This window comes from Geotrypetes seraphini, chromosome 1 (assembly GCF_902459505.1).
Source record: "Geotrypetes seraphini chromosome 1, aGeoSer1.1, whole genome shotgun sequence".
NCBI classification, from domain to species: Eukaryota; Metazoa; Chordata; class Amphibia; order Gymnophiona; family Dermophiidae; genus Geotrypetes; species Geotrypetes seraphini.
This window is the reverse complement of record NC_047084.1, coordinates 203,863,252-203,887,179: the sequence shown is the minus strand read 5'-3', so window position 1 is coordinate 203,887,179 and position 23,928 is coordinate 203,863,252. Positions and strand designations below refer to the sequence as shown.

General features: G+C 44.7%; 2 protein-coding genes across 6 annotated transcripts in view; one reads left to right on the top strand and one right to left on the bottom strand.

Annotated features, from left to right (window-relative positions):
* Positions 1–22,489, bottom strand: part of CNOT7 (CCR4-NOT transcription complex subunit 7) — a 129,346-nt gene extending 106,857 nt beyond the window's left edge. For 2 of the 5 annotated variants that reach the window (XM_033944346.1, XM_033944355.1), the window contains exons 1-2: positions 22,255–22,489; positions 983–1,136 (exon numbers count right to left, since the gene is read on the bottom strand). In XM_033944346.1, coding sequence (XP_033800237.1) covers positions 983–1,136; positions 22,255–22,307 — 207 coding nt within the window. In that variant the 5' untranslated portion in view covers positions 22,308–22,489. Of the gene's footprint in view, positions 1–982; positions 1,199–22,254 lie in introns of all 5 variants that reach the window. The other 3 variants (XM_033944319.1, XM_033944328.1, XM_033944337.1) reach the window with 3 other exon arrangements.
* VPS37A (VPS37A subunit of ESCRT-I) overlaps positions 22,409–23,928 on the top strand; it is a 102,834-nt gene continuing 101,314 nt past the window's right edge. The window contains exon 1 of the mRNA XM_033944304.1: positions 22,409–22,912. Within this exon, the coding sequence (XP_033800195.1) occupies positions 22,803–22,912 (110 nt within the window). The 5' untranslated portion in view covers positions 22,409–22,802. The remainder of the gene's footprint in view (positions 22,913–23,928) is intronic.

The window sequence follows — 23,928 nt, the reverse complement described above, 5'->3', positions numbered from 1 at the left end:
GCACTTAAAGTTCTTTTTTTGTGAGGAAGGGACCGAGGTACACAATAGCTATCACTTTAAATGCCAAGAAAAAGGGGTTCTTGGGGAGAGGAGAGAGACCTGGACCCCCAGGTGTAATACCCCACGTCTCCTGGAATAGCTGAACTCCTCAAGCCTGTGCCTCGCTCATTAGCTTGTCTCATTTTTTTTTTTTAACTCCAGAAAAATTGAAATAAATTTCCTACCAGATCTGAAAAGAGAATGCATCAGTTCTGACCTAATAACTGCTGGAGACTGAGAAATACTGAATAGCTAAGGGGCTGCACATAGTTCTTAACTGATGACATCACAGTTCAATACTTCTTCGTCTTCTGCTGGCAGGAGAGTATAACCCAAGAATTTGGATTGGTTTGAGGGATCGATATGGAATCAACAAGGCACCAGTTTTGCTGCTGAATTTTATGCAGTGCTCTTTTCAACTGTATGATTATCTTCATGTGAAGAATGAGAGTTTAAAATTCAAGTATTTCCAAACTGGAGTCAAAATTAAAGTGAGGTCTTTATCTTTTACAATTCATTTGATCACCTGAGCACTACATCACTTTAAATGAAATAAAAAACATAACTAGAATAGCCCTAAGATGTACGTGATGCTCCCCATTGTATTAACTGGTAAGAAATACTCATGCAGATTTTAGCAACTGAATAGAGCAGACACAAGCCCCTACATATTTCTGAACTCAGTACCTGAGACCACAACAGGTTTAGTTTTCAGGGGTAAAAATTGGTGAAAAGACCATATACAAGCCAGAGAAATAGTAAAGGGTTATGAATAGATTCTATACCTAAGATATGACATCTAATACAAAATGCACATAATAAAAATTCATCTCCCTAATTGCTTTAACAAAACTTGGCATAATAAGCTCAAAAACCAGTCAAACTAGATAGTTACATGATCATCTTACAGAAAAACACTTATGAAAGACCTGTAGAAACATACCATTGCAACATAATTATACTTGCGTATAACTTGGCGAATTCTCTTCATCTCATCATCCAGATTGCAGGCCCAAACTTCACAAATTCTTTGACTATGGTCTACTGTTGCAGCTGGCATAGTCGGGGTGGGGGTCAGATCCCAGGCATCAAAAAAGCTAAATTTGATTGAAGGACAATTTCATTAAAAAAATATATCTTTTGCCCTTTACTTTTGTACCTAGAACATAAGAGAGAAACAAGAAAATTTCATCAATTTTAGAAACCAACATGTTTAGATAAAGTGCTTCATGCTCCATGAGAATTTCTGAGTTGTTAAATTAATGTACAGTAGACCCCCACGAATTCGCAGTTCGCAGGCTCAGTCATTTGGAGTATTTTCTGACCGCTTCTTCCGGTGAGAAAATACCACCACATACAAGGGAGGGGGAGGCGTTTAGAAAAGTATGATAGAGAGTGGTCTTAGTGCTGCTCCCTTATACGAGAATTTTCTATGCACTAAGGGGGTAATAATCAAAAAAATAAAACGTCTAAAAAGTGTCCTAAATGGCTACTTGGACGATCGTCCAAGTACCAATAACTAAAGCTGGTTTTTAGACATATCTAAAAACAGCTTAGGCCTTTCCCCTGCCTCTAGATGCACAGAGAGAAAAGAGGTGTGTTTAGAGGAGGGGAAAGGGCGGGCAGTGGGCGGGAGGTGGGCCGACCTACACCTAGGCGTACAACAGGTATAACCAAAACAGTTACAGGTTGCCTAGTCGGCGGTTTGGGCTCCCTCCTGGCCCAATCAAGTAGCGGCGGGGAGGTCGCCAGGGCCAGGAAGGTTTGGGCTCCCTCCTGGCCCGATCGAGTAGCGGCGGTGTGGTCGCCGGGGCCAGGAGGGCTTGGGCTCCCTCCTGGCCCAAGCCAGTCGCGGTGGGGGGGGGTGTCGCGGGGGCCAGGAGAGCTTGGGCTCTCTCCTGGCCCGATGTTAATCGGCGGGGCAAGAGGGCTTGGGCTCCAACTTGCCCCGATGTTGTCGGGAGGGGGGGGGGGTCGTGTTTGACATGGCAGGAGGGCTTGGGCACCCTCCTGCCTGGATGGTTGTGGGGGGGGGGGGGATTCTGTAACCGGTGTTGTTTTTGACAGACACTGGTTACAGAATCCAGCTTTTAGGCGAAGGACTGGCTCCTCCTTCGCCTAAAAGCCCTTCTGTTGGACGTTTGGGCTTAGGCGTTTTTTTGTTTCATTATGGCTGAAAAGTGTAGACGTGGTGTGGGTGTACTTTTAGACGTAATGGTGATTGGACGTTTAGGCAGAGGAAGGCCATAATCAAAACAAGGACGTTTGATTTGGTTATGGACACTTTCCCTGCTTCTGAGTTGAACGTTTAAGGACTTAGACGCTTTTTTTGATTATGCCCCTCCACGGCTATTTTTACCGCTGCCGGAAAATGGCCGATTTACCATTTTCTAAATTAATGGTCATAAGACTTTCTGTCCCTGCTAATGCAAAGTATCCAGACAACAGAATGCCATCATCATGCTTTACACAAGGGATGGAATTAGCAAGTTGACGAACTGTGTTTAACAAAATACAAAAAGAGGCCAGAGTACTATAAAAACTGAAGTCCAATATCAAGCGAGATTATCAAAAGAAACACAAAGTGGAACACAGGTTCCTGAATGTACAGGAATTTACATAAATATTTTATTACTCAAAATACTATGCCATAAAAACATAAAAGCAATAAAAACTAATACAGCCATATATACATATAAGGTACCAGAAGTCTGTGTCAAGATGTCACAATATTAGCACCGTATGTTTAATGCTCACAGTATGAGAAGAGGGACCCTACAAGGGCCGTGTTTCGGCAATACTTTGCCTTTCTCAGGGGTCTTTAAACAGAATGAAAAAAGTTATGTGAATTTTGATCAAGTGACTTATAAGTAGAGAGTGTAGGTGTGCATCGTGAAGCTGATAAGATAGGTTGGAAAATGGACAAAGACTGAGGCCTAGATTCTTAAAAAAAACAAAAAAAAACTCGCATTAAAAAACAACGAGCTGCTATCGCAGCTGTACTGCTAGTGAATTAAAAAAACAACAAGTCATTCTCCAAAAAACGTTCATGTAAATGAGGTTGGCGGAGAGTAGCGAAGACTCACTAAATTTGCACATGCCCCCATTGCTGGTGATACTTACCCTGACTGAGTGATCTCTCCATGTGCACCGCTGACAATGGGAGAAGCCACAGGCTTACGCATTCCCACTCTGATGAGCAGGGATGCACACTCCTGGTTCTCCCATTCACTTCTATTACAGCTACAGTGAGCCTCATCAGAGTGGGGATGCTGAATCAGCTGTCAGCTGATTTAATCAGGGCAAATATTACTGCTTTTTCAGGCCTCCCACTTTGAGCTTAGACTCCCTTAAAATGAATATATCCCCTGCTGTAGCTAGTAGGGATCCCCAAGCCTCACCAACTGCCCCTATAGATAACACCTGGGGGTGAAGTAGCAAAAACTGTTTTCTTTTTTCTAGTGTGTCAATGCACACATCAGGAAAAACCCATACCTTCCCTCCCATAAACAGCTTATTATGGTTTCTAAAATATTGGCGTAACACCCAGTCCTTATCAGACTCAAAGACAAAAACACCAAGAGGGTAGATCTTTCACACTCTTCTTCCATTGATGTTTGCGACCAAATTTCCCTCCTGCACTATTCACTAAGGCCTATAGTGATCCGATCCCAATCCTCCCATGCAAATTAGTAAAACCCCATGCAAAATAGCCAAGTGATTGATTCACTAACAATTTCTTGGCTATTTTGAGTTGGGTTTTACTACTAACAAACCCGACTGCTGCAGACCTATCGGTAACTCAGTTACCGACAGGTCTGTAGGTTTTTGACAGGCCTGCCTGTCTTTTTTATTAATTTTTTTCCATGGCACAGATATTTTGTGTGTGTGTAACACAAGCAAAATATCTGCCCCCTAAATAAAAATGAATAAAAAAGACAGGCAGGCCTGTCAAAAATACCCCCCCACACAAATGCGCCCACCAAGCATGGCTGCCCCCACCCCCTCCCGGCATGACCCTCGCCCTCCCTTTCCGCGACCGGCACGTCCCTTGCCCCCCCCCCCCTCCCGGCATGGCCCACTCACCCCCGGCACCAAAAGGTTGGGAGCAGGAGGGGTGCTCAGTCCCTCCTGCTCCTAGGCCTTCCAACCCCTGGTCGGCCCAGGCAGTCGGGCCTGGCACACCCACCCCGGTACCTTTAAAATAGTTGGGAGTAGGAGGGGTGCCCGGACCCTCCTCCTGCTCCTACGCTACGCAAATCTTCGGGAGCAGGAGAAAAGTCCTCCTGCTCCTGCTGCTCTGACCGGCCGCCGCCACCCAATAGCAGCCTTAGGCCCCGCCCCGGCGTATCATCTGATGCACGGGGAGAGGCCTAAGGCACTGATTGACTGAGGTGTCTCAGGCTCCTCCCTTTGGAGGGGCCGGGGCACCTCAGCTAATCAGGGACTTCCTTAGGGGCGAGTCTAAGGAAGTCTCTGATCGGCCCTGAAGCCCATAGAGATTTAAAGGGCTTCGGGGCTGTTGCTGTGTGGCAGCTGCTAGCGCGGCTTTGTAAAAGAGGCAGTATGAGTGAGATTACATATTTTGTTACCTTTGATGTCAAACCCTTATACACCATCATACCGACAAATGAGGTGACCACTATCATTAATAATTTTTTACATCATCATCTTGAGAATTTCAGTTGAATTTCTAATTAAAATTTTGGCTCTTGCAATGCAAAAAAATTATTTTAGATTTAAGAACAGATTTTCCAGCAGGTGTTGGGAGTGGCCATGGGGGCCACTATGCTCCCTCTGTGGCCAACTTGTTCATGCAGAATTTTGAAGACACATGGATCATGAACAATCCTTTTTCCAGACACATATTAACGTGGATGCGTTACATCGATGACATTTTTGTTATCTGGACTGGTTCAAAGGAAGATTTAGACCTATTTCACACTTGGCTAAATTCAAGATGTCTGAAGGTTGCATTCAGCATGACTAGTGAGCCATATCAGATTTCATGTTTGGATGTCCATGTGACCAAAGGGGCAGACCATATTGAAACTACAGTTTTTAGGAAAATTACAGATAGGAACGCGTTCCTTCAATTTTCTTGTAACCATCCTCTTCCATTAAAACATAGGGGTCCTTTTACAAAGGCGCGCTAAGTGTTTTAGCGCGCACTACAATACCGCACGTGCTAAATGCTAATGCCTCCATAAAGCTTGCATTAGTATTTTTCGTTTAGTGCGTGGTTAGTGTGCGATAATCTTTAGCGAGTGCTAAAAACGCTAGCACACCTTAGTAAAAGGAGCCCATAGTCTCCCCACCTCACAATTCTTTAGGTATCGAAGAATCTGCTCTGATATATCTGAATATAAACAACAGAGTAAACAACTTTACACATGTCTAAAGGATCGTGGATATCCTCCTGCTATCCTGAAGAAAGCGTACAAAAGAGCCAAATTTCTTAACAGATTCTCTTCTACATCCATGTCTGAAAGACAATCCAATTACCTTCCCAGATGATGTAAAAACACAGGCAACTGAATCTTTGAGAAGGTTGTACCAAAACCATAAAGACATGGAAGGCTCTATTTGTGATTTATAAACAGGTGAACAGAATATTGCCCCTTTTTTATATTCAATAAAAAGATTTAATACAAATCTTAAGTGTTTGTGCAAATCTTGTGCAAATGAGGACAAAGTCCAGGGGACGAAGCCTGAGGGGATGGTGACAAACTTTGTTTCCGTGTCATTTTCTAGGCACTCTACCAACCATCAAATGAGTTATAATACCTGCCACTTCTATTATATGCATATCTGCCTTATGCGTATTCTTTATATTCTTAAGGGATATCTTGAAAACGCGACTGGCTGGGGGTCCCTCAGGACAGGTTTAAGAACCACTGATACAAACAAAAAATTGAAAATCAGTGCCATATGAAATTCACCACTGCCTGAAGATCAGATCCAGAATAAAATATGGGTTTTGCTCTCAGTACTTTGAAGGAGCTCCACTTTGAGAGGATGAGAAGTACATTATTGTTGTGACCCGTTCTGGGAAAAGCAGGATATAAATGAATAAAAAACAAAACACATCTCTCCTTTCTAGCTACATAGGAATTAATGGGCAGAAAGTTGGACCTACTAGTGCTGCCCGATTCACATCGATTCACCGATTCACTTTGGGTGAATCGATTCGTTTTTTTACAAAAAAAAACCAAACTCACCGATTCAAGTCGGCCCCAGAGGGGCTTTTCCTCTGCCGACGGAGTCCATCCATCTAATGTAACTTCCGGTTTTGCGAAACAGCACAGTTACTTACCGTAACAGGTGTTATCCAGGGACAGCAGGCAGATATTCTTGACTGATGGGTGACGGCACCGACGGAGCCCCGGTACGGACAATTTTAGAGTGATTGCACTCTAAGAACTTAGAAAGTTCTAGTTAGGCCGCACCGCGCGTGCGCGAGTGCCTTCCCGCCCGACGAAGGCGCGCGGTCCCCAGTTAGGATAAGCCAGCTAAGAAGCCAACCCAGGGAGGTGGGAGGGACGCAAGAATATCTGCCTGCTGTCCCTGGATAACACCTGTTACGGTAAGTAACTGTGCTTTATCCCAGGACAAGCAGGCAGCATATTCTTGACTGATGGGTGACCTCCAAGCTAACAAAAAGAGGGACGGAGGGAAGGTTGGCCATTAGGAAAACAAATTTTGTAAAACAGATTGGCCTAAGTGTCCATCCCGTCTGGAGAATGCATCCAGACAATAGTGAGATGTAAAAGTATGAACTGAGGACCAAGTAGCAGCCTTGCAGATTTCCTCAATGGAAGTGGAACGGAGGAAAGCTACAGACGCTGCCATAGCTCTAATCTTGTGGCCCGTGACAGAACCTTCCAGTGTCAGGCCCGACTGAGCGTAACAGAATGAAACGCAAGCAGCAAGCCAATTGGACAGGGTGCGTTTAGATACAGGATGACCCAACTTGTTAGGATCAAAGGACAAAAACAGTTGAGGAGATGATCTGTGAGGTTTGGTGCGTTCAAGATAGTAAGCCAGAGCACGTTTACAATTCAAGGTATGCAAAGCCTGTTCACCTGGATTAGAATGAGGCTTTGGAAAAAATACAGGTAGGACAATGGATTGGTTAAGATGAAAGTCAGACACAACCTTAGGGAGGAACTTTGGATGTGTACGGAGGACCACCTTATCATGGTGAAAAACCGTGAAAGGTGGGTCGGCCACTAGTGCATGCAGCTCACTGACCCTCCTGGCAGAAGTGAGAGCTATAAGGAAGACCACTTTCCAAGTAAGAAATTTGAAATGCGCTGTGGCCAAAGGTTCGAAAGGAGGCTTCATTAAAGCAGAAAGAACCACATTGAGATCCCAGACTACCGGAGGGGGCCTAAGAGGTGGTTTCACATTGAAAAGGCCCCTCATGAACCTAGAAACCAAAGGATGAGCCGAGAGGGGTTTTCCATGTTCCAGCTCATGAAAAGCAGCAATTGCACTAAGGTGAACTCTGATCGAAGTAGATTTAAGGCCAGAGTCAGACAAGGAAAGAAGATAGTCCAACACTAGTCCCACTGCTAGAGACATGGGATTATGGTGATGTAAGAGGCACCAGGAAGAAAATCGAGACCACTTCTGTTGATAACACTGGAGAGTGGCCGGTTTCCTGGAAGCATCAATGATAGAACGGACAGGCTGAGAAAGGAGTGAATGAGCTGAAATCAGCCCGAGAGAAACCAAGCTGTCAGGTGCAGAGACTGCAGGTTGGGATGCAGAAGGGACTGTTGATGCTGAGTAAGCAGAGAAGGAAACAGTGGAAGAGGTATGGGTTCACTGGAACTGAGTTGAAGTAGAAGGGAGAACCAATGTTGCCTGGGCCACCATGGAGCGATGAGAATCATGGTGGCCCGTTCCCTCTTGAGCTTGAACAATGTCCGCAGCAGGAGCGGTAGAGGGGGAAATGCATATAGGAAGAGACTGGTCCAATCCAGGAGAAATGCATCGGGTGCCAGACGGTGAGGAGAGTAGAGTCTGGAGCAAAACAGGGGCAGTTGATGGTTGTGGGGAGCTGCAAAAAGGTCCACTTGAGGAGTGCCCCATTGAGTGAAAATGGACTGAAGAGTCATGGGATCGAGAGACCATTCGTGAGGTTGAAGAATTCTGCTGAGATTGTCTGCTAAGGAATTCAGTTCCCCTTGAATGTAGACAGCCTTCAGAAATAAGTGACGAGCTGTCGCCCAAGACCAAATCCTTTGAGCTTCCTGACACAACAGGCGGGAGCCCGTCCCTCCCTGTTTGTTGATGTAGTACATCGCGACTTGATTGTCTGTGTAAATGAGTAGTACTTGAGGGAAGAGGAGATGTTGAAATGCCTTGAGGGCATAAAACATCGCTCGAAGTTCCAGGAAATTGATGTGGTGTTTCTTTTCCTGGGTAGTCCAAAACCCAAGTTTCCAAGTTTATTGATTTTTAATATCCCGACCATCAAACAATTGTCTGGCCGGTTAACAATCAAATTAAGAAAGAATTAATAGTAGTAGAATGTGAAAGGAAATATCTTAAATTAAAACATAAATGACAAAGACTTGACATACTGGAATGTGAGGAAATTGTGGGGGAAGGGAAAAAGTTACATTGTATAGAAGAAATGGAGAGAGTGGGGGGGGGATGAACATGAGGAGGGGGGAGCGTTAAAGTAATGAATAATGGATACTTGCCTGATGAAAGAAAGAGAGGATTTTTTATGTTTGGTTAAATGCGTCCCGAAATAAGAATGTCTTTAAATTTGTCTTAAATTTAGCAAGTTGTTGTTCATCACGGAGATGTTGTGGTAGTGAGTTCCATAATGTTGGGGCGGTAATAGCGAAGTTGGTTTTACGAGTATAATAAAAGTCTTTTAGGGACGGTATAAAAAGGAGTTTTTGGTCTGAAGATCTCAATGTGCGAGGGGAACTTTGAGGTATAAGAAGTTTGTCAAGAAAAGTTGGTTGATGTAACCCCTGAGTTTGGAACTCGTTCAAGTGAGCTCCCCAGGCATAGGGGGAGGAATCCGTGGTGATGACTAGTTGATGAGGAGGTAGATGGAACAGCAGACCTCTGGATAGATTTGAGGATGTCAACCACCAAAGAAGCGACTGTCGAAGAGACGTGGTCACAGATATGTGTTGTGAACAAGGATCCGTCGCTGGGTCGCTAAGGTCCATTGAGGAGTACGCAGGTGGAGACGTGCGAAGGGTGTGACATGTACTGTGGAGGCCATGTGTCCCAAGAGCACCATCATGTGATTCGCAGAGATGGAAGTTTGCTGAAACACCTGTTGACAGAGATAAAGGATGGTGTGAAGGCGGTTTGGTGGAAGAAACGCCCTCATCCGAATAGTGTCCAGAATGGCTCCAATGAATTGAAGTCGCTGAGTTGGAATGAGGTGCGACTTGGGTAGATTGATTTCGAACCCCAACAGTCGAAGGAAGTGAATGGTCTGATTGGTGGCAAGCTGAACCGCCTGAGGAGAATGAGCCTTGATTAGCCAGTCGTCCAGATAAGGGAAGACTTGAAAGTTGTGAGAGCGGAGATAGGCCGCAACCACAATCAGACATTTGGTGAATACCCTGGGAGAGGAGGCCAGGCCGAAGGGTAACACCTTGTACTGATAATGATGTTGGTTGATGAGAAAGCGTAGATATTGCCTGGACGTCAGATGGATAGGAATGTGTGTGTACGCCTCTTTGAGATCGAGGGAGCATAGCCAGTCGTCCTGAGAGAGAAGAGGGTATAGGGTGGCAAGAGATAGCATTTTGAACTTCTCCTTGACCAAACATTTGTTGAGATCTCTGAGATCTAATATTGGTCTGAGGTCTCCGGTCTTTTTGGGTACTAGAAAGTACCGGGAGTAAAATCCCTGGCCTCGCTGATCTTGAGGAACTTCTTCGATGGCGTTGAGAAGAAGGAGGGATTGAACCTCTTGAGCGAGAAGGAGGGACTGAGACTTGTTGGAAGCAGACTCTTTTGGTAGGCCTAACGGCGGAGGAGTCTGGAAGTTTAGGGAGTAGCCATGTGCTATGATCGAGAGCACCCACTGGTCGGTGGTGATTACTTCCCATCGAGAGAGAAAAACGTGAAGTCGACCTCCTATGGGCTGTGGAAGAGGACAGGAGGGAGGAAGACTGGCAATGCCCTGGAGAAGGGAGTCAAAAGGGCTGCGTCGGCTTAGTTTGAGGGGCAGGCTTTACGGTAGGCGGCTGTTGCTGACGAGCCTGTTGGTGCTGTTGGCGTTGCCTCCGAGGTTGAGGAGGATGAGGCTGAACCGACAGAGCAGAAAACCTCCTCTGATAAGATGGTTGTTGTCTAAATGGACGAGGAGGAGGAGGTTTCTTCTTATTTTTCAACAAGGTGTCCCACCGTGTTTCATGGGCAGAAAGCTTTTGCGTGGTGGTATCCATGGACTCCCCAAACAGCTCATCCCCTAGGCAGGGCGCATTGGCAAGCCGGTCCTGGTGGTTCACATCCAGGTCTGAGACTCGGAGCCATGCCAACCGTCTCATCGCTACAGACATAGCAGTGGCCCGTGAAGTCAGTTCAAAAGTATCATAAATTCCTGAGTTGCAAAAGACTGGAAGTGCATTGTTGAAATGCATGAAGTTTGCGGTCCGGAATATACTTTTGAAAAGAGGCCACCTGTTGGATGAGATGTTTCAGGTAAAAAGAGAAGTGAAACGCGTAATTACCTGAACGGTTGGCCAACATCGCATTTTGGTAAAGACATTTCCCAAATTTATCCATGGCCTTGCCCTCTCTGCCAGGAGGGACAGAGGCATATACACTAGCTCCCGTAGATTTCTTTAGGGTCGACTTCACCAGCAGAGACTCATGGGGAAGTTGGTGTTTGTCAAACCCTGGAATAGGAATCACTTTATAAAGTGATTCCAGTTTTCTAGGAGCTCCTGGAATTGTTAGAGGAGTTTCCAAATTCTTGTAAAAAGTTTCCCTCAAGATGTCATGGAGGGGTAACTTCAAAAACTCTTTGGGAGGTTGGTCAAAATCCAAAGCATCGAGAAATGCCTTGGATTTTTTAGAGTCAGACTCTAGAGGAATTGAAAGGGTGTCTGACATCTCCTTTAGGAACTTGGTGAAGGAGGAGTGCTCTGGCTTACTAGCAGGATCCTGCACCGATGGATCATCCTCATCAGACGAATAATCTTCCTCGGTACCGAGGGGATCGTCAGAATCATCCCATAAATCAGGGTCCCGTACCGATTGAAGACGGCCCTGAGAAAGGGGAGTGGAGGATTCGGTATGCTTGGTCTTGCGTACCGATTTCCCTGAACGTGTCGATACCGTACCTGGTGACTGCACAGCGGTACGGGTGTCAGAGAACGGTACCGGATCAGAAGCCGAGTGAGCAGTGCGCCAAAGAGACTTTGGCTCTGCCGACAGAACAGGCATAGACATAGATTTTTGCGGTGCCGATAACGTCGATGCCGATAAAAGGGGCTGGTCAACAATCGGCACCGAAGGCTCAGTAGGTACCGACACTGGAAGGTTCGGAGTCAGTAGAGCTGGGAGCAATTGTTGCAGTTGCTCCTTAAGTTGGACCTGTAGGATGGAGGCAATACGCTCATCCAGAGTCGGTCCCGATGGCACCGGTACCGCTTTTTTCTTGCTCGGTACCTGCGGTGCAGCTCGACGCTCAGGCAAAGTCGATGCCGATGAAGAGGCAGTAACTTCAATGGGAGCGGAGCGCTTACGGGGCCGATGCGCAGTCTGCAGGACTTGGCTCACTGCATGCTCAACTGGCGGCCCGAGAACAGTAGGGGAAGGCTTCTTAGCCGGCTTCCTACGGGGTGCGATACCGGCGATGGATCTTGCGGTGCCGACACTACCGATGTCGACTTGGAGGAAGTTGCAGGAGTCGATACCGGTGGAACTTCCATAGCGGTACCGAAAAGGATCTGCTGCTGTATTTGACGATTTTTTAAAGTTCTCTTTTGAAGAGAACTACAGCGGGTGCACGTTTCTGCCCTATGGTCCGGACCCAGACACTGCAGGCACCACTTGTGCGGGTCGGATAAAGATATAGGGCGCGCACACCGCTGACACTTTTTAAATCCCGGTGAAGGGGGCATGAAGGGAAAAACGGCCGTAGCAAAATCGAAGCCCGAGGCTTCGATGGTGCCAACAGGCCCTGCCGGGGCCGACCGAAAAAAATCGAAAAAAAGTGATTTTTTTTTTTTTTTAACACAAACAAAATAAAATAAGAAAGAGAACAATTCTCGAAGAAAAAGAACGTGCGAGCGGAAAGGCGAGTAACAATGAAAAAAATTTCCAACAGCCGTTGGAAACACGCGTCTTCTTAGCTCCGCGGAAACTAAGAAACTGGGGACCGCGCGCCTTCGTCGGGCGGGAAGGCACTCGCGCACGCGCGGTGCAGCCTAACTAGAACTTTCTAAGTTCTTAGAGTGCAATCACTCTAAAATTGTCCGTACCGGGGCTCCGTCGGTGCCGTCACCCATCAGTCAAGAATATGCTGCCTTCTTGTCCTGGGATAATGGAAGTTACATCAGAAGCATGGACTTCGGCAAAGGGAGGCTAAAAAGTAATAGCAAGTTAAAAAAAATAGTAATAATGAAAGGTTCAGAGAAGCGTGCGTTTCATTTTAGGCCATTTTCCGTCACAGTTTGATTTCTGATCATCCCCCTTTGTGGTAAGAGCGGTTTGCGGGGGAGGGGGAGAACGTGTCTGCCCCCCCTCACGGCAAAAGCCCGAGAACTGTGCCAGCGATCGCCCTCCACCTGCAAAGGCTGTTCCCAGCGAAAGTGAAAGAGGAGGGACCCGGGGAGGGGGCAGCTGAAGATCCCCCCCTGATGCGCGAGGATCTCGCCCGTTGCAAGTGCTGAGCCGACATGTATCGACTGGCTCCGATGTCAGCCAGTGTCCTGGGCTTCCCCCCCGCAGAACCTTGCCCGCATGGTGGTGTGGGAGTGGCTCAACGAGCACGGCCGCTGGTGACCTTACTCAGCCACTGTGTGCCACCACATCGAAAACGTGCTGAAGGAGGATGCCCGGGGCAGCGTGGTGCTGGGCCAGGTGGACCTGCAGCTGGTGCCCTACGTCATCGACCTGCAGTCCATGCACCAGTTCCGCCAGGACATGGGTGAGTGGCCAAAGGGGAGCCAACAGATGCTTCCCCTGGCACTGCTGACCAGCACGTATCGATGGCATCTTCCGCTCAGCATGCTTTTACTCCCTTTCCCCCCTGTTGCTGGCTCCTCTCCCCTCATCAGTCTCCCTCCCCCAGCCAGTTTGCAGCTTCTCTCCTCCCCCATCCCCCCACTTCTGTCCCAAATTCCTGTCTGAAATCCAAGATCCTGCTCTCTCTTCTCCCCTACATCTCTCCTCACATACAGGCCTTAAAGATCACTGGTTTAGATGTTTTAGGGGGCCGGAGAGGAAAGCAGACAAATCAGGTATTCTTTGCTTGTCCTTTACTTGGAAAAGTTTGAAATACAAGGCAAATATAATTCTGTTTTGGGGAGGGGAGTGGGTTTTTGTTTTTGGGCAAATTCAAATGCTTATGTACATAGTGAGAAAAAAAGGCCTTTTCTACTTTTGTTTGAAGATGTAAATCACAGCAGATAAAGACAAAGTTGGTCAAGTTCCTGCTAAACTAGAACGTATGCAGGTGAGGCTGGACTCATTTAGAGTACTAGTCTTTGACCTGGGAGCTGCCGCGTGAGCGGACTGCTGGGCACGATGGACCACTAATCTAACCTAGAAGTGGATATTCTTATGTCCCACCCTTACTGCATGCTAGCAAGAGAAAGCACTGACTGTTCCCCCTGCGCGCGCAATCCCAGATGCAGAAAGCAAACATGACTCTCCCTCCCCCTGGTTCTGACCTGCAGCCGCCAGTTTTCTCACAAGCCCAGGCCAACCGCACTGTTTTCAACCAGAGGAAAGCGCTTATTCGGTGCGAGTAAAACAGAGGCCATTTAGACTGCCAATGCTGCTTTTCAGTGTGCTTTGCTCTCCTCTCTCTTCCTGTTGGCTACAACATGCAGGAGCTGCTCCTCGCTCCAGCTCCAGTCAGGCCTAAGCAAAGGGTTTGGGGTCCTCGGGGTTGGGAGTCTTCAGTTGAACCATCCTCATCACCCTTCGCGATTTTGATAATTAAAAGTAAAAAAACAAAACTGCATGAGGCTGTCAAAAATCTCAGATTGGTCTGAAGGATTCACCCTGTAACAGGATAACTTGATAGGTCTCATGCTGTTTCTTCACTAGGGTGAAGGGGGGAAGATGGATGGTGGAGGGGGGGATGGACTTGGGGTAGTTCATGGAGAGATGAACTTGGGGGATATCATGGAGAGGAGATATGGGGGAGGGATGGAAGAAATAATGGATCTAAAAACAGGAGAGGGAGAGAGATGGTGGACAATGGGATTTAGGGAGGGAAGGAACAGAAGGAGAGAAGTTGGACACAAGGGATGGAGTAGATGGGGGTATATATACTGGATAGGAGGGTAGTTGGGAAGAGAATGGGAGATGGTGAACCCTGGGGTGGTGGGGAAGGAGGGAGAGATGCAGGATGAAAGGGTAGTTAAGAAAAAGAGATGGTGAATCTGGGGATGGTAGGGTCCATCGCTGCAGCTGCGGAGATGGAAACAAAAAAGGAAAGATGCCAAACCTCCGGAGGAGGGAAGGAAAACAGAAGGGGAGGACAGAGATGGAAGATGGATGGTTAGCACGAAGAAAGAAGGAGACCCTGGCAAGCACGTTATCAGAAGACAACCAGAGCGTGGGACCAACCTGATTTAAATAATGACCAGACAACAAAAGATAGAAAAAATAATTTTACTTTCTGTTTTGAGATTACAATATGTCAGATTTGAAATGTGTATCCTGCCAGAGCTGGTGTTAGACTGCAAATGTGAACTAGGATTTAACAGAGAAAGGAAAAGTATTTTTTGTTTACACCACAGCGCCAGTGTGGTAGGAGAGGGCAAAGGGGGTGAAGAGGCTAAAAAAGGGGTGAAGAGGCTATAAAATATACCCATTAGGATGTTTTTAAAAAAAACACCCAATTAGGCAAGAAAATCAAATCGAATTTAAAAAAAAATCAATTCAATAGGCTGAATCGAATCGAAATATTTTTTCCTGAATCGGGCAGCACTAGGACCTACTAGCTAAAGTGAAACTCTGCTTAATGCAGTCCACACAGTGACTCACCCTCTTCTTGATTCTCCATTGAATTCTTCCAGCCTCTGTTATCTTCAGACTGAGTGAGATGGAGCACTGACCACTGGATGTGATTCAGAATAAATCAGAGGTCTTCAACCCAATCCTCAAGATATATCAAGTCAGTGTGATTTTCAAGGTATCTATAATGAATATTCATGAGATAAATTTTACAAGCACTGCCTTAATTGCATGCTAATCTATCTCATGGATAATCATTATGGATATCTTAAAAATCAGTCTGAATTAATGTGTCTTGAGGACTGAGTTAAAAACCTCTGGTCTAAATACTGGGAACAACAATGGAGGAGCTTTGGTGGCTGCCTCCAACCCAAGATTTATATGCATTTATATGCAGGTGTTGACTCATTAAATCATCACAGTAAGCCATCATCTTCTCTATCTCTTTGCTTTAAAATTCAGAACAGATCAGTGGGGCTTGCAGTGCTCCCCTAGTTAAAATTTTGGTCATGAGTCCCCTCCATGTCTACACTGTTTACTTCATGGAGGTAGGCGTGTCTTTCACATGAAAGGGTTGGGAAACTTAACTAGGGAATACAAATATGTGTACATGTAAGGCAGTATGCATTTCATAAATCGAGGATACATTGACTCCATCAATTTTCCATTCAAGTACAATAAACCTTGGATTGCAAGTAACTTGGTTTGCAAGTGTTTTGCAAGACAAGCAAAACATTTTATTAAATTTTAACTTGATATATAAGCAAAGTCTTGCAATACAAGTACATACTTGTATCCCATGTACTGACAAAATGAATGTTTAATGTAAACCACTTGCATCCCATGTACTGACTAAATGTATCTTTATTGTAAACCGTTTCTATCCCATGTACTGTCAAATGTATCTTTATTGTAAACCGCTTCGAACTTCACAGTATAGCGGTATATAAGAAATAAATTATTATTATTATTATACAGTATACACACATCACAAATGAGCCGATGGTTCTTCTCTCTCTGACAATACAAGAGTGTAGTGACTGTTTTAAACAAGCAAAGTCTTACAATACGAGTACATACAGTATACACGCGTCACATCATCACAACTAAGCAGATGATTCTTCTCTCTCTGACGCTGCAGGAGTGTAGTGACTGTTCTAAATGAGTGAGGTCTTGCAATACAAGTACGTATAGTATTTTGTATTAAAGTTTTTGGGTTGTGGAACGAATCATCTGAGTTTCCATTATTTCCTAAGAGGAAATTCGCTTTGATATATGAGTGCTTTGATTAGCATGCTTCTGGAATGAATTATGCTCGCAAACCAAGGTTTTACTGTACTTTTCTCAGGGTACATGTATAACTTTCTACTGTTAGTAAATTTATAGGCATAAGTTCTATAGCATTAGCTAAAATACATGCTTGTGTGCATTCAGATGAAGGGATGTACACCATCTTGCTGCATCCAACACATAAGCTATTTTTCCATGTGTGATATAATTTTGAAAGTTGCCTCATACAAGTTAAAAAGGATCACACAAAGAAAAGGCGACACTAAGGGCTCCTTTTACTAAGCTGCACTAGTGGTTTTAGCGCGCACTTAGCGCACGCTACAATGCTGCGTACGCTAGACACTAACACCTCCATTGAGCTGGCGTTAGATTTTTCACGTAGCGTGCTAATCTGCAGTGCGAGCTAAAAATGCTACCGCAGCTTAGTAAAAGGAGCCCTAAGAGTTCTGCAGAACTTCCCATTAAAAAAACAACTAACAAGGTACAGTTCTGATTCTCTCTTACGACTACATCACCTCACAACGTTAACTTTTTTCAAAGAAGAAGAAAATACTGCAATTACTTTGGAATACTTTTACTTCATAGTCATGGAGCTCCTGAAACTTTCAATTAACTGTAATAAAATGCAAAGCAGAAAAACTGAAAGTAAGACATGACAAAGAGCCTTAGAGAATTATGGAGAATATAGAGCAATGGTCTCAAACTCAAACCCTTTGCGGGGCCACATTTTGGATTTGTAGGTACTTGGAGGGCCGCAGAAAAAATAGTTAATGTCTTATTAAAGAAATGACAATTTTGCATGAGGTAAAACTCTTTATAGTTTATAAAACTTTCCTTTAACAGTTAAAAGGAAAGATATATAAACTATAAAGAGTTTTACCTCATGCAAAATTGTCATTTCTTTAATAAGACATTAACTATTTTTTCTGCGGCCCTCCAAGTACTCTATTTTTTTCTGCAGCACTCACATTTAAAGTTCAATATATTTTCTTTCTCAAAACTGGCACATTTCAATCACTAAATTGAAAATAAAATCATTTTCCTATCTTTGTTTGGTAATTTCTTCAGTCTCTGGTTGCACTTTATTCTTCTGACTGTGCATCGAATACTTCTTCCCTTCTTTCAGCCTCCTGTATGCTTCCTCTCCTCCAGACCTCATTCCCTCCCCCAACTTTTTCTTTCTTTCTCTATTTCTGTCTTTCTCTGATTCCGTGCCCCATTTTTTGCCCCTGTCAACCCTCCTTCTTTCTTTCTTCCTTCCTTCCTCCGTGCCCCATTTTTTGCTTTATTTCTGGTTCCCTGTCCCCCCTCCTTCTTTCTTTCTTCCTTCCTTCCTCCGTGCCCCATTTTTTGCTTTTTTTTTCTGGCTCCCTGTCCCCACCCCACCTTCTTTCTTTCTTCCTTCCTTCCTGCCCTCCCCCATGCCACCGCCGCCGCGGAATAGGCTGCTGCTGCTGCCGCTATCGGGAAAAGGCCATCTCCCTGCTTCTCTTCTGCACGGGGCCGACCAACTCTCGCTGCCCGATGTCAATTCTAACGTCGGAAAGGACGTTCCGGTCAGCCAGGCAGCGATTGGCTAGCCAGAACGTCCTCTCGACGTCAGAATTGACGTCGGGCCGCCAGAGTTGGTCGGCCCCGCAGGGAAGAGAAGCAGGGAGATCAAAGAACACGGTGCCGGCCTGATCCCCGATGGCAGCAGTGAGAAGGAAAGGGAAGCAGGTTGGGCACCACTGCTCTAGACGAGCCGCGAGCCGCATTCTAGGGAGAACAGTGGACCGCCCCCTCCTTGGTACGCCACTGGAGCAGCAGCGTGTCTGGCCGGCTCGTTCGTTCAAAGCCGCGGGTGGCGGCTCCTTGGAGATCCGCGCCTGCGTCTGAAGCCTCTCTGATGTTGTGACATCAGAGAGGCTTCCAATGCAGGAGTGGATAGCGCAGGAGCCGCCAACCTGCGGCTTTGAACGAACGGCTGCTGCTCCAAAAGGAAGAGAATGATGCCTCCAGACCACGGGCCGCAAATAAAACCTGGAGGGCCGCGTGTTTGAGACCGCTGATATAGAGGGTTTAATCACCTGGGATCTTTCCGTTCCAACTAATAAAAAGCTGGGTATAAGGACGCTAGCTAAAAGAAAACACGGTTGTTAAGACCGTGCGAGTTGCTGCTGGCCAATTTTTTTGGCCGATACTAACAGTGAATGATGTTCCAATAAGTTTGCTTGCAAATGATTTACACGAAGGTTTGCCTTAATCCTGTCGGATCAGTCGCTGTGTAAGTGAATGACACATGCACAGAGCCGGTTTAGGGAAGCCCAAAGAGCTGAGTGGCAAGGGATGCCTCAAAGCAGCCTCCTACCACTCAGCTGTTGGGGCTTTATTCTTTTTAATGGCACAGATGTTGTGTGTGGGGGGCCTTAGGCATCTGAGTCAATAAGGGCCTTGGGCCTCTCCTCGTTCATCCCAAAATGCAAAGGGAAAGGGAAGGCCCGCCATATCTCAACACAACTAAACCTAGAATACCAGAGATATATTTTATACCTAAAGTGCATAAGGATCCTATAAACCCGCCTGGTCGCCCAATAGTCACTGGTAAAAGGTCAGTTCTGGAATCGTTATCCAAATATAGATGGATATTTAAAACAGTTTGTTCCTATGGCCCCCTCCTACGTAAAAGATACAGCTCACGTCTTACAAATAATTGAAGGTCTGTTTCATATGTCTATTCCTCAAGAAGCTATATTAGTAACAGCGGACGTGGTAGCTTTATACACCAATGTTCCACAAGCGGCCGCAGCGTCTATAGTGCAGTCCTACACTACGCAACTTGATATAACACAAGATAAACAAAGAATGGTAAATCAGTTGGCAGACATTGTTTTATTTAATAATTATTTTAAATTTGAAAACAGTATTTATGTACAAACGAAAGGAGTCGCTATGGGCGCTGCGGTCGCTCCTACTCTGGCATGTCTTTACATGGCCAGATTTGAAAGTACATTCGTGTATAAATCTAAGTATTTTAAATACATTATGATTTGGAAGCGTTTTATTGACGATGTCCTTTTTGTGTGGACTGGTGATGAGGAGCAGTTACATTTATTTATACATGAAATTAATTCATATGATTCAAATATCAAATTTACATACTCTTTTAGTAGAGACAGTATTTCATTTTTAGATATTTTTTTTATTATTATTATTATTATAATTCAAGAAGTAATCAGATCAAAAACATAATATTAAAACATTGGTCAGTGTTACAAGTTCACCCACAGTTAAAAGATAATCCTAAATTTGCATTCAGAAGATCTAGCAATTTGGGTGAACAACTAAAATATCGCAAATATAACAACAACGATTATAGACATTTACCACCACATCGTAAATGTGGTCACTGTTGTAACTGCAAATATGTAATGGAGCAGGATCAGATAACAGTTCCTCATTCCAATGGTAAACAATTTAAGCTAGCCTCAGGTACAGATTGCGAGTCATCAGGAGTGATATATTGCATCAGATGTCCGTGTGACAAAATATATATTGGTCAGACGAGTAGGATGATTAAGACCCGTATCACGGAGCACCTTAGCAATATTCGTTGTGCTCAGGTAACCGCCCCTCTGGTTGCCCATTGGTTACAGGAATCTCACACAGTAGACTCATTGCGGTATACAGTGTTACTACATATAAAGAATTATCAGGGTAACATAAGTAAACTATTGCATTACAAGGAACAACGTTTTATATTTTATTGGAAAACATCTACAGCCACAGGGCTGAATATGGAAGTAGAATGGACAGCTTTGTAAAAGTTTTAGTTTCCAGTTCAGAGGGAGTTCTTCCGGTTAGTGTAACTAGATAAAGTATTTAAAACCCAAGCCATGAGCAGAGAGAGACACCGGTATTGCTCGTTCTCCTCATTTGTGAGAGCCGACTGACAGGTATGAAAGATTTCAAGTAGGATTCATGATATAATAATTTAAGTATTTGAGTGCCAGCAAATAAATATTATTAGAGTAGTTAATTTGAGTTTTAAATTAGATAGTAAATTTTTTTATGTATTGCTTTTATGCTCCTAGTACCCCTCCTGATGAAGACAAATCTCGAAACTCGAGTTGGGGGGTAACTGAAACTTAAAGGAGTCAAGTTTACAGCACTACAGCACTTTTGCACAAGTTCACCTTTATAATTTATCCAGCGGTTATGGACGTAATCCAACCTAAAGAGAGACTATAATTAAGTGTGTTACTTACTTAAGGATTGGTAAAAGGCAATGAAGATCAAGATGGCCTAAGTTTAACCGCTGTAGCAAGTTATCAATGCATGAATGATTTCACTGAGCACTTTATTGAAATTATAAAAGAAAAAAGTATTTTAATGAAAATATATCAATAAAGCTGAGATTTTAGACATTACGTGCAAATCTAACCCATTTGGAAACAATGCTCCCGAGAAATGTTTGATTTGCATGTTTCAAACTTGCGAGCAGATAGCATTTCATGATCTCTTTTCCATCAGTTCAAAACTCCCTCATATAATCATGAAGTAGATGAATGACAACATATTTTTTCAAAATGGTAAATGAATTATGAATGTACATGGGTAAAATAGCTAAGGTAGAAGACTTGCCAACTGCCACCACTATTCTTAAGTTTCAAACAAGTGAATCCAATCATTTTTTTATCCAGCAATGTACCTGACAGTGCTGCTTTCATTAGTTCTGTACAAGATGACAGGGAGGAGCTGTCTCTGGAAGAACTCCAGCTAACTGAAAACTCCCTATTGATACCATATATGATAGTGAGCAAGTCATTTTATCTGCCTGCAATTCGTGGTTTGCCTCATTCCAGTTGTGAAATACTATCATTATTTGCATGTCATTTACTCTAGATGCATTCTAACAGCCTAATACTGTGTGCACGGTTTGTTTTTGTTTTTTATATCAGACTACAAAACTCATGGAAAGAAGTGATATTCAACAGTCCTACTAAGCTTATCAAAAGTTCCCTTGATAAGTGTGGGTTGCCGGTTCATTAGCAGATTATGGGCACACTGTAGAGAATAAAATTAGCCCTGAGTAAAAAGCGCGACAGGGGAGTACAAACTAGGAAATGTTTCCTTTTCAGCTTGCAAAACTCTTATATTGTCATCTACAATGTGCGTTAACCAGGAAAAGTAGATTTAGATAAACGCTTTATTTTTAATTATATTCCAAGATTACAGAAAGGCAAGAAAGATAACATGATTAAGTAAGATCAGACAGCCTACATGTACATGACATCTGAATGAGTCCAATACTCCCCATCACTGTACCAAATTTATCCCCGGGGTGAAAAATAAGAGAGTAAGAAAGACAACCCAATGTCTCGAAAGAAACTTTTGGCCTTACATCAAAGCATATTCTAATACTTGTAGTCTTACTCCTTTGAGAAATGAGCACTACAAGTACTAAAAAGTTGTCCGAGATGGATCAAGAAGTCAGGTGCAATCTTGGGTCCCCTTGGATACGAAATCACCCCACAGCTTTTGAGCTGCACAACACCCGTGCAACTAGACCTCGCTACTACACCCGTGACTTTTATACAGCACTCTAAAAGGCGTCTCACATCCCATGCTAACAGCAGCATAAGAGCGTGCAAGGGCCCTTTTTCCACACGCGGGGGTCACAAGGTACCCCGGCCTCTGCCCCCTGCAAAGCCCGGAGCATTGACAGGCTGCCATCTGGACCTCGTTCCTTACCTGCGGCCGCCAAAAGCGTCCCGCTCCCGCGCAGGTAGCGCTAGTGAGGTCATAAAGAACCGCACAGGGACGCCAGCGACCCGCGCGCGCACAGCCCACAACTCCCGGTACTCCTGCTGTACAAAGCCGTGACGTCGCTGAAACCCGCCTAGCCACCTTCCACCTCGCCACTGCCCGCTCGCTGGACTTTCACCCGTATCAACTGAGCATGCGCAGCCATCCGCGTTTCCTCTTCCTCTGACGTAATAACAATAATAAGAGAAAAGTACTTGACTTCTGATGCTCCTGAGTGGTTGTCATATATGTCTTCAGTGTTAGCTATCTACTTTTTATTATTTGTGTTATCGTTTTTATTTACCTTGCGCTCGCAACAGGTAGAAGGCGACTGAACTTTTTTAAAATCAGCGAGACAAACAAAAGCAGAACATAAATATCGAAGCACACAGTGAGCGTAGTGACGTCTTGCGTTGCCGAAAAAGTAGCTCTTGCGTCAGGATCAGGCGCCGGGAGGTTGTGGCCCAGTTCTGAGTGTACGTTTGAAAGGCAGCATGAATTGGTTCTTCCCAGTATCTAAGAGCTCGGGCTCGCTGTCGCCGCTCACCAGTCTCCAGCAGCAGAAGCAACGGCAGATTGACTCCCTGAAGGCCGCGCATAGCAGGTGAGTGGGGTTTCGGAGCTTTGCGGTCGACTTGGAGCTGTCGTTGATCTTCCCATGTATCGGTTAGTAACTGCAGCCTTTTTCTGTAAGAACTAGATGCAAAAGAAACAAACAAACACCATTTTCTTTCTTGTGCTGTGGGGTTTTGTGGGCCCTCGGACAGGTTAGCTGCGGAGATGTGCAGGGCGGCTCAGGGGGTTGTGGTGGCTTCAAACAGCCTTTGCCTGTGTGCCCCTATATTGTGTTGGTCTTGCAGTATGAAAAGATCTTTTTATTGAGATACAGTTCTCAGGGCAAATAGCGCCAGAATAGCCCAACGCCTGAAGGTATTATGTTTTCTTATTGTTTCAATTGGATTGGTCCTGCTTTCTCCATTTTCCAGGATTTATTTCTATTTTCTGTTTCTTCTTAATTCCTCCCTCCCTCCTAGTCCTACATTTCTCTGATTTTCTCTATTTTTCTAATCTGCCCTTGTGCTTATCTGAGCAGGCGGGGTAAGCTTTCTTACCCGCACTGCGAAGGAGCGTATCCTGCTCAGTTGTTCACATCATCGCTGTTTCCAGTTGTTATCCATAAGGTTCCCCAGTATATGATACTTTTTTGGACCCCTATGGAAGGGGTGTTTCTTCGAAACACGGACCATGTTGGGTCCAGGTTCTACAACCTTTTTGAATGCAAACTGTTTCATGTTCATTTTAAAGTTTGTTTATTAAAGACTATTAAAGACTTGTACACCATTTCTGCAGTTTTTTCTTTTGTTCCTTGTTCGACATATCACTTCAGTTCTGTTGGATTTTTTTGTTTGTGTTTGTATTTATATTCAATATCAGGAATTTCTCCGATTAAAGGACAACAGTAATCAGCCAGCACATATGGACTCCACTTCTGCTGATATTGTTTATCCATTATAAGTCCTGGTGAAACCTCTTACTATGTTCATCACTGATGTTTCTGAGATTAGCAGGGAAGAAATCCAGATGTCAATAAAGATACATTTCTTGCACTTTATCATCTGA